This window comes from Rhizoctonia solani, chromosome 8 (assembly GCF_016906535.1).
Source record: "Rhizoctonia solani chromosome 8, complete sequence".
In the NCBI taxonomy this organism is placed as follows: Eukaryota; Fungi; Basidiomycota; class Agaricomycetes; order Cantharellales; family Ceratobasidiaceae; genus Rhizoctonia; species Rhizoctonia solani.
The window spans coordinates 313003-329277 of NC_057377.1; the positions used below are offsets into that span (position 1 = coordinate 313003).

The 16275-nt window shown below is 47.9% G+C and overlaps 5 protein-coding genes across 5 annotated transcripts; 1 reads left to right on the plus strand and 4 right to left on the minus strand.

Moving 5' to 3' along the window:
* Positions 1-8: 8 nt before the first annotated feature.
* RhiXN_09560 (uncharacterized protein) lies at positions 9-914 on the plus strand (the record flags this gene model as incomplete). Its single annotated transcript, XM_043329376.1, has 4 exons — positions 9-161; positions 233-356; positions 417-789; positions 860-914. 4 exons carry the CDS (start codon positions 9-11, stop codon positions 912-914), a joined length of 705 nt encoding a protein of 234 aa, XP_043182210.1.
* A 1087-nt stretch (positions 915-2001) lies between these two features.
* Positions 2002-2791, minus strand: RhiXN_09561 (uncharacterized protein; the record flags this gene model as incomplete). The annotated part of the gene is made up of 4 exons (XM_043329377.1): positions 2002-2065; positions 2121-2275; positions 2338-2501; positions 2560-2791. 4 exons carry the CDS (start codon positions 2789-2791, stop codon positions 2002-2004), a joined length of 615 nt encoding a protein of 204 aa, XP_043182211.1.
* Positions 2792-7070: 4279 nt separating this feature from the next.
* On the minus strand, positions 7071-8235 carry RhiXN_09562 (uncharacterized protein; the record flags this gene model as incomplete). Its single annotated transcript, XM_043329378.1, has 4 exons — positions 7071-7209; positions 7261-7377; positions 7438-7954; positions 8013-8235. The coding sequence occupies 4 exons, from the start codon at positions 8233-8235 to the stop codon at positions 7071-7073; spliced, it is 996 nt and encodes a 331-aa protein (XP_043182212.1).
* A 492-nt stretch (positions 8236-8727) lies between these two features.
* On the minus strand, positions 8728-11062 carry RhiXN_09563 (Serine/threonine-protein kinase; the record flags this gene model as incomplete). Its single annotated transcript, XM_043329379.1, has 8 exons — positions 8728-8889; positions 8946-9596; positions 9656-9760; positions 9838-9974; positions 10163-10267; positions 10333-10520; positions 10593-10752; positions 10807-11062. The coding sequence occupies 8 exons, from the start codon at positions 11060-11062 to the stop codon at positions 8728-8730; spliced, it is 1764 nt and encodes a 587-aa protein (XP_043182213.1).
* A 4058-nt stretch (positions 11063-15120) lies between these two features.
* Positions 15121-15897, minus strand: RhiXN_09564 (uncharacterized protein; the record flags this gene model as incomplete). The annotated part of the gene is made up of 4 exons (XM_043329380.1): positions 15121-15190; positions 15247-15395; positions 15457-15611; positions 15672-15897. The coding sequence occupies 4 exons, from the start codon at positions 15895-15897 to the stop codon at positions 15121-15123; spliced, it is 600 nt and encodes a 199-aa protein (XP_043182214.1).
* Between the last annotated feature and the right edge of the window lie 378 nt (positions 15898-16275).

The window sequence follows — 16275 nt, forward strand, 5'->3', positions numbered from 1 at the left end:
TATACAGAATGGGAGGCATGATGAACGGACACGGGCAAGAAGAATACGAGGAAGAAGAGACTCTTAATTCGGATAACAAAACTCTCGAAAAGGCCGGTGACGACAAAGGCCAACAATTTCAAAGCCAGGGAACGCCGACCCAAACAGCTGAATCATTGGAAGTGAGTTTGAATTTCAGTTTCATTGTAATTTGCTATGATAAAGATAATTTTCGGCTAACTCGTATTGATAGGAACCATCGCCAACTGTGCCTACCGAGCCTGCAGGTCGAGGTGGTTTGCGCGGTCGTGCGGCAGCGGCTCGTGCTCGCGGGTTCGCTGCACGGGGTCGTGGACGAGGCGACTTCCACGGTGCAGGTGAATGCGCCTACTTTCTCTCTATCTCAACCGAAACCTCCTGACGTTCCTTTCTCAAAGGCACAGTGCGCCCCTCTTCTCCTCTCCCACCCAACGTTCCTACCGGTCCACGGAATCCCAATACCCGGTCATACAAAGATAAGGACCGTGACGGGGACAGTAAGCTCGACGGTCTGGACTACGGTGGAGATCGTGAGCGGACTCAGTCCGAGGATGGCCGTAGGCATCGAGACCGTGATCGTGACCGGGAGCGCGAACGGGAAAGGGAGCGCGAGCGTGATCGTGATCGTGACCGAGAGAGGGACAGGGACCATCGAGAGCGGGATAGAGAGCGGGATAGAGACCGTGATCGGGACCGAGAGAGAGACAGGGACCGAGACAGGGAACGGGAACGGGGAAAGAGTGAGGTCAGAGACAAAGCTGGATCTGGGAGGTAAGCTGCATTAGTATTTCGTTTATTTTTCTGGCCATGATTTGAACCTTACGATTCACCCTTCGAATAGGAAACGGGCACACTCTCGAGAGAGTGACGAAGGGAGTCGATCCAAACGGCGTTAGCGCCCATAGTCTGAGGTGGAGTTGGAGGGGGTGTCTGTGTCTGGGTGTATCCTTGTTTTATTCGTATCCCATCGTCTTTAGCTCCGTTGGAATGCCTCTGAGTGAGAATCTGTTCAGCCGAATGTAATCTAAGCTGGATGACAGAGCCGTGGCAAGGCTAACGTGATTGTCCTGACTGTCATTGAGGCCTGGCGGTGGCGAATCCAATTCAACTCGCTGGTAGTGTTATAACCAGCAAAGCTAAGCTTTTATTAACTGGACTTTTGGATAGTTATGGCTGTTGCCTCGAACGTTAGGGCTAAGTGCAGTTCCTATAGCACTAGGCGTTTTTCGTCTGTACCGGAGATATTGATAAACCACGCTATCTTGGCGTGATCCTTCAGTGCCACAGTTGATCGACATAAGCAAAACGTCGTAAGGTGGGACAAATAATGTCCGAAATCCCCGTGGGTAACATCTGATAAAAGCTAATTCTGTACTAATACGCCGGTCGTCGAGAAAAAACTGCCGAAAAGAGCCGGAAAGTTGATGAAGCAATGTGAAGTTGTATTATATATCTTTTCCTAGCCGAGAGGCAAGTACACAGCCACGATTATGCATGTTTGCGAGGTCCAATTACATGAGCTAATTAGTGTCATGCAGCGTTACTATCTCAAGTCCGATCGTGAGGAGGCAAAAGCGCAACGCGGTATTTGAGTACAAGTGAAGGTGCACACACAAGCGATATATTCTGTTTAAAATTCCGTCTGGCAAGGATGGCAAATTACTGTAACGTTACCAAGTGACCCCAAAAGGGGTTCATCACCTTAAAGCGTCAAGGGAGGAAACCGTACGCGCATACATTCTTCGAGACCAGCCGCAATAGCTTAGGAATACAACCGATGCCAGGAAGGTGGAGCTCATCCACTAAGTTCTCAAGATTCTTCGGTCGTTGGTCTGATCAGACTGCAGGCTCAACTAGGTATGCCCATTGATGTCAACCTATCACAACCATACAAGGGAACCCGACATAACAAATGTATTCCGCAACACTCGGGAGAATTTTAAGCGATCAATCAACGTCGCAATGACCAGTCATGATCATTCCTCAGAGGCCAAGAAGGCCAATGCACAAGTTGAACTTGACCGTGAGCAAGACACTGACATTGACCCTATGCAACATCGAGTTCAATAACAATTTCCAAAAATTAGTCAAACCACACTTACAACACCTTGATCAAAAGCAAAAGCACAGCCCCCAATCCGTTGCAAGTAGAGAGCAATGCTTTGAGAGCAACATCGAGCTTGACACAAAGTTGCAAGAATACTTCGAACTCAGCAGCGCCCTTGGTAGCCCACTTGCCACAATGAGTAGCAACAGACTAAAGATGTAAAGTAGTTAGTTAGTTCCTTGGGGGACGAATTCATGCAGGCTTCTACTCACGATAAGAATGGTGACCAACAGGTTCACGATGATGGTAATCTTGCCGTTGAGGAGTCCGAGGAGGTCGACGTCGAGCTTAACGATCGCAGCAACGGCAACATTAATCAGAGCCTCGATCTTGATGATAATGCCATCGGGCTTTTCACCAGTCTCGAGGCACTTGTCTAGAGTTACCAGTCTTAGTCTAGTTGATATCAATGCCAAAGGTACTAAAGGACTTACCCAACAAAACAAGCTGAACATCAATATCGGCCTTGAGCTTGACAAGGATTTCCTCGGCCTTGGTTCCGGTATTGCAAACAAGGCATGTACCGCGAGGAACGAGTGCGTGCTCAGGAAGCGCGACTGCCTGTGCTGGTGCAGCAATAGGCGATGCACACGCAAGCAAAGCAAGCGAGGAAAGGAAGAACAGAAGGAAGGTGGAAAGACGAGAGAGAGAGTTATGGAATTGCATCGTCGAGGATGGTTGCTTGGACAGCGAGATAGGAAAGTAAGATAACACCTTCGCTGGTTAGAGTCGGCCCAGTACGCCTTGTTTATATACCTTCAGTTATCCTATATACACACCTGTTCTCATGAAATTTTCGAAGTCCTGAGCCCACGGAAGTGCGGAGGCCCGCCGGCCGGACAACCTACATGGTTTCAACTCCAACCCGTCTTGGCGGGTGGACACATTCTGATGTTTTGTGAGATGTCAAACGAATTTTCATATAGGGTAGACACAAGGCGGTCATTATCGGCAGTAATACCTACAGGCTGGACCGACGCGTAGCTGGTTCTTGGCCCTAAGGATGTTGACCCTATGACTTTCCTAAGGAATTGATTCAGGCCAAATGTCAAATGTAAATCTAAACCCTACCGTCAGCTGACCATTTTTCTGGGACTCGGTAACTAACTAACGAATTATCGGGGCAACCTTTAGTGTATCGAAGGATATAATAATCGGTCATCGGTATAGGATAATGTTCGCTTGATTGATCTAATCTATTGGTGCGGCTATAGAGTGGGCCATGAACCTTGAAACAAATCTTACATACCGTAATACAATGAGATTTGATGGAAAAATATAGTTGAATAAAGAAGTCGACGATTCTATACTTCGACATTGTCTGAGGGTCTTAGTTTGACATTGTCACATGTCCAGGAAGCGATCAATCCTCGAAATCAATCACAGATCGATATCGTACTATAGGGCTGAGAGGTGTCTTTACCGCTCTCGATTGTGAGAGAAATTACACTCAGAAACTATCGCTGGCAGGTCTAGTAGAGTGTCGAATGACCCGGAGACTCATTGCTCTCTCGCAACACTCGCAAAGGTCCTCGGGACAGAAAAACGTGACATTAGGAGTAATGTTTGACAAGATTCAGTATCATGAAAGTGGATATCTGATCGGGCGGCTCCTGCTTATCTGAGTCTCGGATGAGCTTTGATCAATGGTTACAGCATATCAACCGATACCACTTCAGGTTACCGCGCGGTTGACCACTAATCACTTGACTGCTTTCCTCCTCTTAGAGTCACTTCGCTGGGGGAGCATTCAGGGCGAGTATTCCTGGAGAGGCGAAGCAATTTGGTTTCATCCAAAACTATCCATAACTTGAATGCAGTGGTAACGTAACATTTTGAAAGCAGTCGCTCTCAACTATTTGTCCATGGAAGACATTCCATCCCTCGATTACCACAAGTTCTGGATGCGTATTCGACCCTGGACCTGATCAACAGGAGACGCCCCGGTGGCAACTCAATTAATGCTTTTATGGCTGCAGGTGTAGTTAGAACAGAAAACTTTCTAGGGCTCGAAGTTAGGTGTACCATGTGACTTGGATCTTGATTCCATGAGTTAATCATGCCAACAAACTAGATGTCTCAAACGAAGCGCATACAGCCCAAGTAAACTCTGGAAATCAGTTAAACTACTTTTTCGTATAAGGTAATAGGTATTAGGCTAACTTCTAAGCCCGATACCCGGATTGTATTTTCTTCTTTAGTCTTAGCATCACTTTGCAGACGACTTGACTCCTCCGCCGAGCCAGGACACCACCCCTATGCTTGGGACTTCCCACTCGCCTTCTCTCGAGGCTCTGTATAATTACGCTGTTCACTTGGCTCCCACCGATGAATATGCAGGGGATTGGAGAAACCGAGAGAACCTACAACATACTCCAAGAATATAGGAGTATTAGTAAACTTGTTTGATATGTTGCTTATACTCAAAGCCTAGACCATCCCTGGACCTCAAAGACAAGTTTTTATTACAACTTTTTGAGGCGTATGCCTCTTCACAGTGTTCAAAAATACCGACAGGACTCACAGGCCTACATACATGTAATCTGGGCAACCATAGCAGAGCACTCCCAGTGATATATGTGATAGACAGAAACCCTCTCTGGGCCTCATCGAGAGGTGCTCCCCTATGAACGCCCTGAGTGCATAGAAAATTCTACTTATTCCATCATAAAAAAGTCCGGTTCAGATCGCGGAAGACCAAGATAATTTGAAGAAGTGGGCTCAACGAGAAGCTGTTCTTCACGCTCCCAAGTGTGGGGCCTTGCCCCCTCCCGATACGACTTCAAGCACTAGCCCAATATTAGACCTCCAATTTCCCCCATACCGGGACTTAATCCCTCGGTTTTGTTTGCTCACAGCATTGCCCCGCTGGGTAAATGCTGAGTCCGAGAATGTTTCATTGAACCTGTCGGATCAATTACGGAACATTTTCCGGATTCTTAGAAGCGTTTCACACTATACTTAGATCCATAAATAATCGTTAATTATAAGCTCATATGAAAGATCTGGGTCAGGTCCAAAAATTACTGCTTCTATATCCTGAGGTATTCGTCGCTTCTACTGTAGGCGATCGGGTAATAGCTACACCGAATATACGATGCCTGGCAAGGATCTGTCGGTATGAGAAGATAGCAAGGGACTCAAAAAGACGAGTCTGCAAGTAATTTCCGTTTGGTTATTGACAGTTAAATATTGTATGAATATTGTTTCTTGAACCTATTCTGGTTCATATCGTCAGTTAGCATAGGAATAGGTGAGCACAGTGAAGGAGGAAGCGCATAGCATATACCGAAATGGTATGAAACAAGTACAATGTAAGCGATGAAACGAGTTAGGGAGAGGAGCGGTCAGGATGAGGGCCGTCGGGGTCGCGTCGGCGAAGCTGGTGGGACGACTGGGGAGCCGAGATGCGGGGAGGCTCCGACCCACACCGCGGACTGGGGGGTGGTTTCGTTGAAAGAATAGCTTGGGGTCCATTCCTTCTCAATGTCGCTGGAAGGTAGCTCCCTCGAGCGGGCTTTAGGCGCTCCCAACAAACAATCACCTCACAATAGTGAGTTTGAAATTGACGGACTAGCTCTATAGTTTGTGTGCAATTAACCCAGTCGATTCCGTGGGAATACGAAGTGCATTTATGAAGACACCGGAGGCCCAGTGGTAGAGTTCACGGTGGAGCTCCAGGGCGGGGATCTTCTGTACGCAACAAATCGCGTGTTATATGTGGAGGATTGGCAAAATCTGACCAATGCTTTAATTAATCCGCGTCTCGACCTCATTCCTGTGGGCCGTTGGGCTGCAGACTCTACGTTTTGGGTGCTGATGGCTGAAAAAATCTGGACGTCACTCGGACTTTCTATACTTTTAGATAGAACCGCACTACATTTAACAAGGCCGCCTATCAATTAAGTGAATTGCATCCTCTTGTCCCGTTAGCGTCACGAATCGCGAGCTGTAGGAAACATATAATGGGAACCCAGTAGGCTCTTGCTTCTATGCTCGATGTCGAGCTCCGATCCAACGGTATTTCACCGATTCTATTAGTTTTGTGTTTGCTCAGTGAATCTCTTCGTGGGCATGATTGAAGAAAAAACAAGACTGGAATGAGTCGGGAACGGGGAAGTCATCACCCGGTATAATGGTTAATCATAGGTATTCATAGTCGTATCTGGGATGACACACATAGTAGATTCAGGTGTACATAGTCAGTAAAACTCACATCTGATTACTGTGTGGGTCCGGCTACTAGAAAAAGGGGAGACTCATCGAAGAGAGCATGAGGCGAGACTCTACAATACTTCTAGTCTCAAATTTCCCATGTACTTTTTCATCGACTGCCGAGGCACGTTGCCGGCCGCCCGGAAGTAAAGATGTTTCAGACGTTATCCACACATAAAATCGCAACAACGGCAAAGGGAAAGGTAGTATGAATACGGGGTAATTGCTTAGGATATGGAGAGTAGAGACAATGAAATCTACTGGCTGGTACATAGTGTAGAATGGGTGTGCATGTGTATATCATAACAATACATGTCTTCTGTCGATTTCAATTATGTTCGACTAACAATCGTCAAGATGAAAATAAACCGGGAGAAAGACAGCCGGTTGGACGATTCGCGTGGGGACGCCAAGGCACCTATAATGTCAACGTATCCTTCCTTTGTCTGGGCGCACAAGTATTTCTAATGCCTTTTCGAAATCGAGCCACCCGAAGCGGTTATGTGCCGCCGGGCGGATCACCATGACAAAATAATCAGCCTAGACCATGGTCCATTCTCCAGCCTCCAGGGCGAAGTTCACAGAGAAAACCTTTGCCACCCCACGAGCGCACGAAAGTTGGGTGAGATCCCGAGTTTGAATATTATCATTGGAAAGATGAAAGTCCCTCCCCTAGCACGTGACATCCCTTTTAGGAGAAATTATGTATAATTCTCGATAATTTAATCGGTCATTGGTCGGGTCGTAACACAAACTCCCATGTCCTGGAAGAACCTCTCTCCTCATGATTTCCACTTTCACAGGACTTGCTCGCACCCACAAGTGGGCTCTCCTTTTCATCCCATCCAGACGTTCTTCGGTGCTCGTATCTTAGCGTCCAATTGTAGTCAAGTCCACGTCGCGAGTACCTAAGAACTCACCCAGGATAAACCTCTGGAAGAAAAGCAAAGGATCGAACCTGAACATAACGAGGTTGGGGCGACACACTCCTCGATGTTGCAGGGATTACTGGGTTTTTGGCCAACCGAGGGAGGTCCCTGCAGAAATATACGACTAAAACCTTTGGTGATCGGTTGTACATGCGGGTTACTGCTCACCACAGAGTATAAGGCTCTTGCTCTCTCAAAGTGATAAGCACCGACCCGGCCATCTTGCGCCTACTCTCCCGTGGTGATACCATGCTTCCCTCGTCGTCATCATCATCGGTCATTTCATTGTCTTTCTTGACACCCTTTCCTTTGGCGTTCGGATCTGGTATAGCCCCTTCAGCCAAGTATGGCTTTACACTCGCCAGAAATCCTAATAATGTGCTCTGGTTCGCGGCGATATTCCTGTCCTGATCGGCGATACTCAAGCCAACATGCGGAAAATTCCAGACGACCTTGTCCCATTTCCTAGCCGTTTTCAACGGGAAAGTCTTGTCCAAGTGTCGAGCGTCTACACCAAATAGCACAGTAGTGCCTGCCGACCTTAACGCGGCTATATGGGCTTGTGCATCAGGGTATTTGGCGAGACAATCGGATTCTGAATCGTAGGCGGTTGCAGTAATATTAACGGGCGGGAGGGAAGGAATAGAGGGGTGGTCGAGCAGCGAATGGGCAAACGAAAAGTTTCCTGGCTCGTCGCACTGTCGAATAAGTCTAGCAATACACCACTTGATACCGATACATACCTTCACCAATCAAAAGTATCCTGTCTGTAGGAACAAAAGGAACAGTTGCCTTCCGAGGGCTCTCCACTCTTGTCCGTTTCTTGCTCTTTCCGGCCTTGTCAGCGTGCTTTCCCTTGGCCTCCATTGCCGCATGTTTCGCAGCCTGTTGTACATTATGCGTCTGACGTTTTTGGTGTGACAGTAATGCAGACTTGAGAGATTTACTGTGCTTAGAACTCCCCATTATTTACCAAGAGATAGTTTGGTTGGGGACAGGCCACAGGTGGAATGAAAAGTCACATGCAAATGATTGACCGTCGACAAGCGCCGACTCTCCGATCACTTCAAATGGAAAACCAACTCACAATTCCGTAGGTATCTGGTAATACACATACACAACCCAGAGGACAGACAATAATCCGGCGAGCTAAGCATATGAAGGAAAGCAAAGAAAAAGAAAGAAAGAAAAATTATGCAAGTGAATGGTAGTCGCGAATTGGTAGAGGCGCACTATAGGTGTGCGTATTAGCCTGGATTGTAACGGAGAAAAAAAGGACGTTAAAGAAAGTCGTGTGTGTACGTGCGTCAAATTAGCGAAAATGACTAGGCTGGTTGGTGCTAGTAGGAATGGTAAAATACGAGCGTTGCAAGGAGATAAAAATGGGATGAACGTTCCGTGTTGTATCGAGAACAGGAGAGAGAAGAAACCTAGAACACGATGAGCAGCACATCAGAATCACTGCGGCGCCTCCTCGGGATCCTCAACATGTTCAACCGAATCCACAATCTCATTCACGAGTTCCATCGTTACGCCTGGAATCATTCGCTCTGCCTCTTCAAACGCACGCTGAAGGTTCGTCAACGCCACATGAGCTTCGCGAGAGACACGAGGGAAGAGCTGGAACCAAGGTCATGTCAGCTTCGTCTCACGGTCCGGTTTCTGCCGTTACCTACCGAGGAAATAGCGGGCAGTACGACGCTATCGAGCATAACCCGGGCCTCGTAATCGTCCGCGGGAGGAGCAGGCGGCTCTTCCACATCCTCGTCTTCATCCGGATACACGCCCCCTGCCGCCCGCAGAGTCCCACCCTTCTGTGGCGACTCGGGTTGGTGCGAGTATCGTGCATTGGGATCAGCGTATTTTCCTGGAGGGTCGTTGTACCGGCCTTGGCCCTGTGGTTGCAAACCAGGTGGCAGTTCCCCCTTGATCGTGATGCTGGCTGCACTAGGTAAATTGCTCGACCCTGAGCCACTTGAGGACGTGGTCCCAGTCCTCCCGTTCATCCCTGGTCGAGATGTGCTAGTACTAGGCCCAACATATTCCATTGATGATCGAGCCGCAGGAATACTCCCCAGCCCACCACCCATGGGTTTGTTTGTGGTCCCGACATGTCGCACCGTTCCAAAGTCCCACAAATCCTCCGAGTCCCCACCCATTGCCTCAATGTCATCACCCCCACTTCTCTGAGCACCATCTTCGTCCTGACGTGCACCTCCTCCTTCGGCTTTCCACCTCTCGTGTCGGTCGATGAGTTCGGTAAGGAAACTCGTCTTCTTGGCGAGCTTGACGAACTTGTGCTTAAGGAGTTCCTTGGCGGTCGGACGCTAAGGCAAAGAAGATCAAGTTAGCCTATAGGTGTGGAACACAAGCCGTCAAAACTCACATCTCGTGGGTCCCGCTGCAAGCATAGCGACACAAACTCTCGGAAGAGTTTCGAGAAACTACCATCAAGTGTGGGAGGAGGGTTCTTGGGGATGAGGAACAGCACCTACGCGAATAACGAGTCGGTCAGTTTCATCCGTGATCGTCGTCGACTTTGAGCAAGATCGATGTTTATATTCTTACCTTCATGGGGTGAAGCTCCGCATACGGCGGTTCCCCTTTGGCAAGCTCAATGGCCGTAATTCCCAGGGACCAGATGTCAGCTTTGTGGTCATATCCGCTTTGCTTGATAACCTCAGGCGACATCCAATAGGGAGTGCCTATACTCATGCCCAGCACAAAGCACCCAGCGAATCAATGAGCGGTGATGGACACCGAGGCGTTGAGAAGGTCAGAAGGAATCGATTCGGACCAGGAAATCGTCCAAGTTTGGGGAGATGGGGCGGCGAGCCAAGCAACGAATCCACGATCAGTTTCCTTATCAAGTTGACAGTGAGCAGATACATACCGACAAACGTATTCTTCTTTGCTGACAGAGTCCCGCTAAGTTGGCCAGAAACACCAAAGTCAGCGAGTTTGACCTCACCGCCGGCACTAAGAAGAATGTTCGCGGCTGTGGAATGTGATATATAAGGTTTGAGTGCGAGGACAATCTTATCGGATAAAACTCTGGCTGACCTTTGATATCGCGATGCAACTTGCCTTCATTATGGAGATATTCCAATCCCTTCAGAAGCTCGCGGCAAATAATAGCAATGTACTCTTCGCGGAAAACGCCGGGCTTCATGAGGTCACTGCACGAACCTCCCGAGCAATACTCCATAACGATCCATAGATGGGAACCTTTGAGGAACGAGCCATGATACCTGTAAATGAGAAAAAATAATAATAATGAGTTAGCATGGCAACTGAATTCGATGGAGATGTCGCGTGCTGACTTGGTAACGTGCGGAGAGTCGAGCTGGGAGAGGATGGCAATCTCTTGTTGAATGTCTTCGATTTCGTCCTCGGCGCTTTCAAGGTCAATGATCTTTATCGCAACCGTTCGCTGTGTACGTTTGTCGTATCCTTTGTAAACCTCTCCAAAAGACCCTTTGCCTGAATTGAGTTGTAAATAAGCGAGCAAAGGAAATCTAATATCGCGTTAATTACCTATTCTATCCTGACGAACATAGAATAGTTCTGGGTCTGAATGGTGATCCTGGTTGACGGCCTGCACGGGTGTTGTAGCGCGAGGTGGAGAAGGGGGAGTTGGCGATTTACGCAGAACAGCAGATATAGCCGATACCACCGATGCGGTCCGCGAATGGGCACGAGAGGGGCGGGCGTGTGTTGGATCGGGATCAGTGTGTCCGATTGAGATGGAGGAGCGGTTCGAGTGCGGAAAGGCAAGCAAGGCGGATGCCATTTTTTGCCAGATAATACGAGGGAAAGAGGGTCAGATTAGAATGTGGGGTACAGTTAAATAACAAAAATAAAGGCCTTGCGTAACGAACGTCAAGTCGAGGACCGAGGCGAACGAGGCCTGTTTAGGGAGGACGTGGCGCACTTACCATGAACTTCGGGCTTTATGGGCGGTGTCTGACAACCGCGAATATCCAATACAAATAGGGGGATACTACCAAGGCCTAATTTCAGCCGTTGCTGTCGTCCTGCTAGTGACGTCAAATGATTTTTTGTGTGTCAACTAGTAATTCTAGACTAAATTCGGTGCAAGGATGACGAGAAAGGCAAGATACGTTTGAGCGGGTTGGAGGGTTGACGCCGGACCGCGCGTCAGTCACGTGATGGGATCCCAGGGCTCAGATGGACTTTTGCAGAATAAAAGAGGCTCATCACCAACCTCCGAGTGGCTACAAGCCACATCGTCAGCTGAGAGCATTTCTAGAAAAGGGATCCCTTTTCTTTTCGACAATATCAATCATCCTTATTTATTCGACTGATATGCTAATTTGCAATGATGTATGCGACCACAGTACGACCAATTTAGCATGCACTTGGCGATCTATACTCACCGCAGCAGTGGGGTCGACCACATCCACGGCTCGTTGACTTTGCATCAAGTCACAGCCCACCGTTTGTATATTGTGCTCCATCCAGCTCGTCGTCATGCCATTTGACTAGCTCCAGTGCTTTGCAGTGGTCTTGGACAGCCAATGTGTGACCGCGAAATTCCGTGTGGCATATTCCCTTCAGGAAACAAGCATGCGGCTCAAAACTATGTATGTGCATACTTGGATGATCGCTGCGAATCCAGCCCCAAGTAGAGTACGCCCAGATCAAGGGCCGCCAACGCCCACCCCACCGACGATTCACTCGTGACATTGAGTTCAATGAAAGTATCCCAAGATGAGTGGCTAGAGCCTAACCTCCTCCTCAACATGATGCTCCACCTCCCCCCATTTTCATATTCAATGCGATCTGCAGTAGAGAAAGCCCGCCCATTCAAACATCATCGTTATTCTCAGGGCACTGTAATAGGTCAGGAACTCGCCGCCCAGAGGCCGCCGTAGGCGTACGGGGGACCCAAGTGACGTCGATGACGCCAATGATTCAGACATCCAGAGATATTGCCCCATACAGGTCTTACAGCCATAGCTACACTGAGCGGCCTTGGGTGTCCGCGCGCACTCGGAGTGAGCCCATAGTACCATTTGATTTAGCCAGGCACCCAAAAGAAATAGGGATTGTCACGGAATATATTACCCCCGAGAACCTAAACAGTCCAATACCAAGGGCTTTGAAAATAGGTAGGCTGTCTATAATGGGTTCGCCTAGGCAGATGAGTGCCCGTTGATGACTCAAGTACGGCACAGAGGATCCGAGAGTGATGAACCATTACCCAAGATCCAAAGTTCAATAGATCGAGCAGGGCTTTAGGTTACTCCCAACGTGGATTGGGGAGGGGGGATATCTGTTGGGCGTCGTAGTTTACAAGTACCGGCACTCGACTTGATGGTAAGCCAATATTCCAATGTACTCTTGTTTGGCTTCGTTCACTCCGGGGCTCATGGTTCTACTCACGAGTTTGATTCAGCCCTGAGCTCATCTGGATTGGCTAAAGTATGGATCCGATTCCAACCGGACACCAGTTACACGGTCTTACTATCACAAAAGGTATCGAATACCGTGGCACGAACTTACCACACCGCCTACGAACTAAGCTTCCTTTTTGTAAGCCATGGATTGAGCGTATACATGTTAAAAGGAAATTCGGGTAGGGTATTCATTGTACACACAAAACACTGTTAATATGATCTTGGCTCGTCCCTAACTCGTGGCTCGGCGGTGATTAGCACACATTCATTCATAGACAGCCCGCCTTTTTGTACACCCAATCATAGTTGTATGGCTCGAACATTCATTTTGGGGCACGCGCGAGTCTAACCACTGGCAAATTGTGGAGAGCACGCGTCGAACCCTATCAAAGAATTAGATTGTGCGTCATTAGTTCCTACGAATACCTTCAGTGTACGTAAAGACTACTCGTGTACACTTTGTTCAAGTTTAAAATGAATGGATCTGATGGTAAATCTCGTCAAATGGTTGATTGTAGTCAAATGAATGCCCACGAGGTATCGTTCGGCTCATATGAGTGGGGCCGATTTGCCACGCATGCAAAAATGTATATTAACATAGATCTTTCCTTGTTTGCATGCTTCTCGTTCCCACCCTGGTCGACGAGAACTCAAGGGAGCCTCGAGCGTTAAGGTGGCCAAGGTGTGACACGCCCCTGGTCACTGTATAGTTCAGCCACACCCTGATTGTCGTTGGCAGGACAAGGTGGAGCCGAGGGAGCTGTGATACCAAGTTCAACGGCATAAAATCAATCAGAATCACTGATATAATGTCGAACCGGACATGAGATATACCCATCTGGCTAGTGCGGAAACCATATCCATTAGGTTTGAAGGGATTGGTCGCATAGCCTGAACTAAGGGCTTGACGTTTCTAACACTAAATTTTGGTCCATGCGTTGATTGATCGTTTAACAACGTTGACGAAGGAGACTCAGGTGTTGAAATGTGTGAAGTTGAGAAACTTCTCTAATTTCTGTTGAGGGCGGATCAACTCGAAGAATGCTTGTCTCGAGCAGATCTTTGTCTCGAAGTTGTTTGAAGGAACTCAAAACTCCTGAACATCAAAATCACGAAAAAAAGACATACACACAAAAGATTTGGGGTTCTTTTCTCAGAGAAAAGCAGTCGGATGAGACTTGGCATCTGCTTGGGACGGACGAGCTCTCGGCTTTCATCTGGTTTAGGTCACACCTGGAAATTCTCACAATGACAAGCCAGGATTGACTAACTCCCGTCCACTGAGTGCGAGTGATGCCGGAATTATGGTTATCCCGCGGACTCCGGTAAATGACCTCCATGCGGGTAAATGCAAGTCCCATTATATCATTCTTATAAGTAAGCGCTCTTGATAAGCTCCGATAACATCCGTGCGCACGTTAGATCATTGGTTACACATACCTCTTTAAACATATTTATAGACAAATAGCATCTGCCCGCGAGCTACCATTCACACAAAGGGGTGTCTTTTTCTTAATAGTTACAAACTACCATACGAATACTAGGTAATGGTTATACGACCCAACCCTCAATTGTCTAGGGCTTCTCCCAAGTTCCGTTCCGCCGGGTACAAGAAGATTGAACCGGTGCTTAATTTAGTAATTAGTGTTCAGGATGGTGGGGCGCCACAACAGATCTTCCATTATCTGGCTTCTTTGATTCGACACGAGGTAGATCGGTACAGTGAAATCCGGGGTAAGCGCTGTGTACGTTGTATACACAAATTTAGTGAAATTCAACCCATGTTATTCGATCACTATCAAGACTCAAGAAAGATGCTCCCCCCAAAGCAATCACGTTTAGCGTATTCCAAAATTACACAGCATGCCGAATTTTCCTATCACTTGTTGAGATATAGGGGCCTGAGACAAGTGTATACTGTTGGGAGCTGTCTTCTCAAAGTCAGATCAGGATGCTCTGAATCGGAAGGACTCCTGAAACTTAAAATAATTACCTAGGAGCGTGCTGTATGCCCTACTGAAAACAGGCTTGGGAGACTGTTTATACTAAATAGGAGACAAGCAGATAGGAGACAAGGTAAGATCGAGTATTGGCAGGCTATGGGTAGTGGGCTTGTGAAACCTTTAATTTATTTGGTCGCTACGAGCAAAATTAAGCATGAATTTATCTAGTATGTAAAGCCTACGTCGCCTGGTCGATTTGGATTATATGCGTCACGTTATCAATGTATTAGACTTGAGGAGTCATACACTACTCGTCTAATTGAGCTCACAGAAGACAAGCCTCAGTCATTGAAAAACCTTGCAGTCTGTTCATTGAATCCGAAAATTATGATACAGGAAAATTAGGAGTGAGCACCATATTCTCCGTGTCCTCAAGTAGTCCGAATAAATCTTTCTCTGTATCTCCCCGTGTCTTTCCCCTGCACTTAGAGGCCCAACAGCTTGATCAAGGCGGTCAAGTGAGCAGTGAGCAACAAAGTAACGTTGAGTAACAAGCTATTAGATGACGATGTGAGTGCGTGTATGTATAATCATAAACGGAAGCGACTTACGCAAGCTTGATGTTGAGGATAATGGACACAGACAGCTTGACCAAGACGTTGACCAGAGCGACAAGGATGACATCGATGGAGACGAAGATCTCGAGGTAGACGGTGAGGCCAAGCTTGACAACCCACTTGCCGCATGCAGTTGCGATTTTCTTTGTGGTTGGTTGCCAGTCAATACCCAAAGAGCGAGAAGCAGACAATGTCAGTACTTACGACGATGATGTTGACGACTAGCTGGACAATCACGCTCAACTTGACATCGATGGTGCCGGTGAGCTTGGCGATGATGTCGATGCACACTTGGATGTCGGCGACGATCTTGGCAACGATGGGCTTGCAGTCGCAGTCCTTAGTGTCATAGCATTTGTCTGCACAACAGAACTCAGGTTAGACGAGCCAAAGTCAAAGGTAAGAAATAGACCACTGACTGAGGAGGTCAATATCGACATCGAGCTTGACATCGAGGTCGAGCAGCGCTTGGTGGCACTGGTCGCTCACATCGGTGCGAGCGACGAGCATGTTGCTCGGTTTGCTAGTCCCAGCGACCGCAAGGGCGGCGGGAGCAGGAGCGGGAGCAGCGCACGTGAGCATGCTGAATGAGAGCATGAACAGCGCAAACGCGGCGAGGCGGGAGAAAGTGGACTTGAACTGCATGGTGATGGGAGCGGTAAAAGTGGATGGGCGGCGAAGAGCTGAGAGTGGGCAGTAGACAGGAGACCTGTGCTGTCGATACTGGTCGACTTGGGGGCTTTTTATATACTCAACTAAAATGCATGTACGTCATAGCAATAGGGGGGAAAAAGGCTCAAAGTTCTACTTCTCATTTTTTCTACCGGTGCATCCCTATTGTTTGTGCGTGAATTCGTTTGGTCAAATTGTTTTGAGACGAAGCTCTTGTCGGTACTTTTTCCCATCACCTTGTTCAGAAGGTCACCAGATTCCCGATATTTGGAACCCTCAATGAGGTCTCACGCAAGAGCCCCCTACCGGTGTCTCTGACATATCCCTTACCCTGGAACGTCCATCATTCCT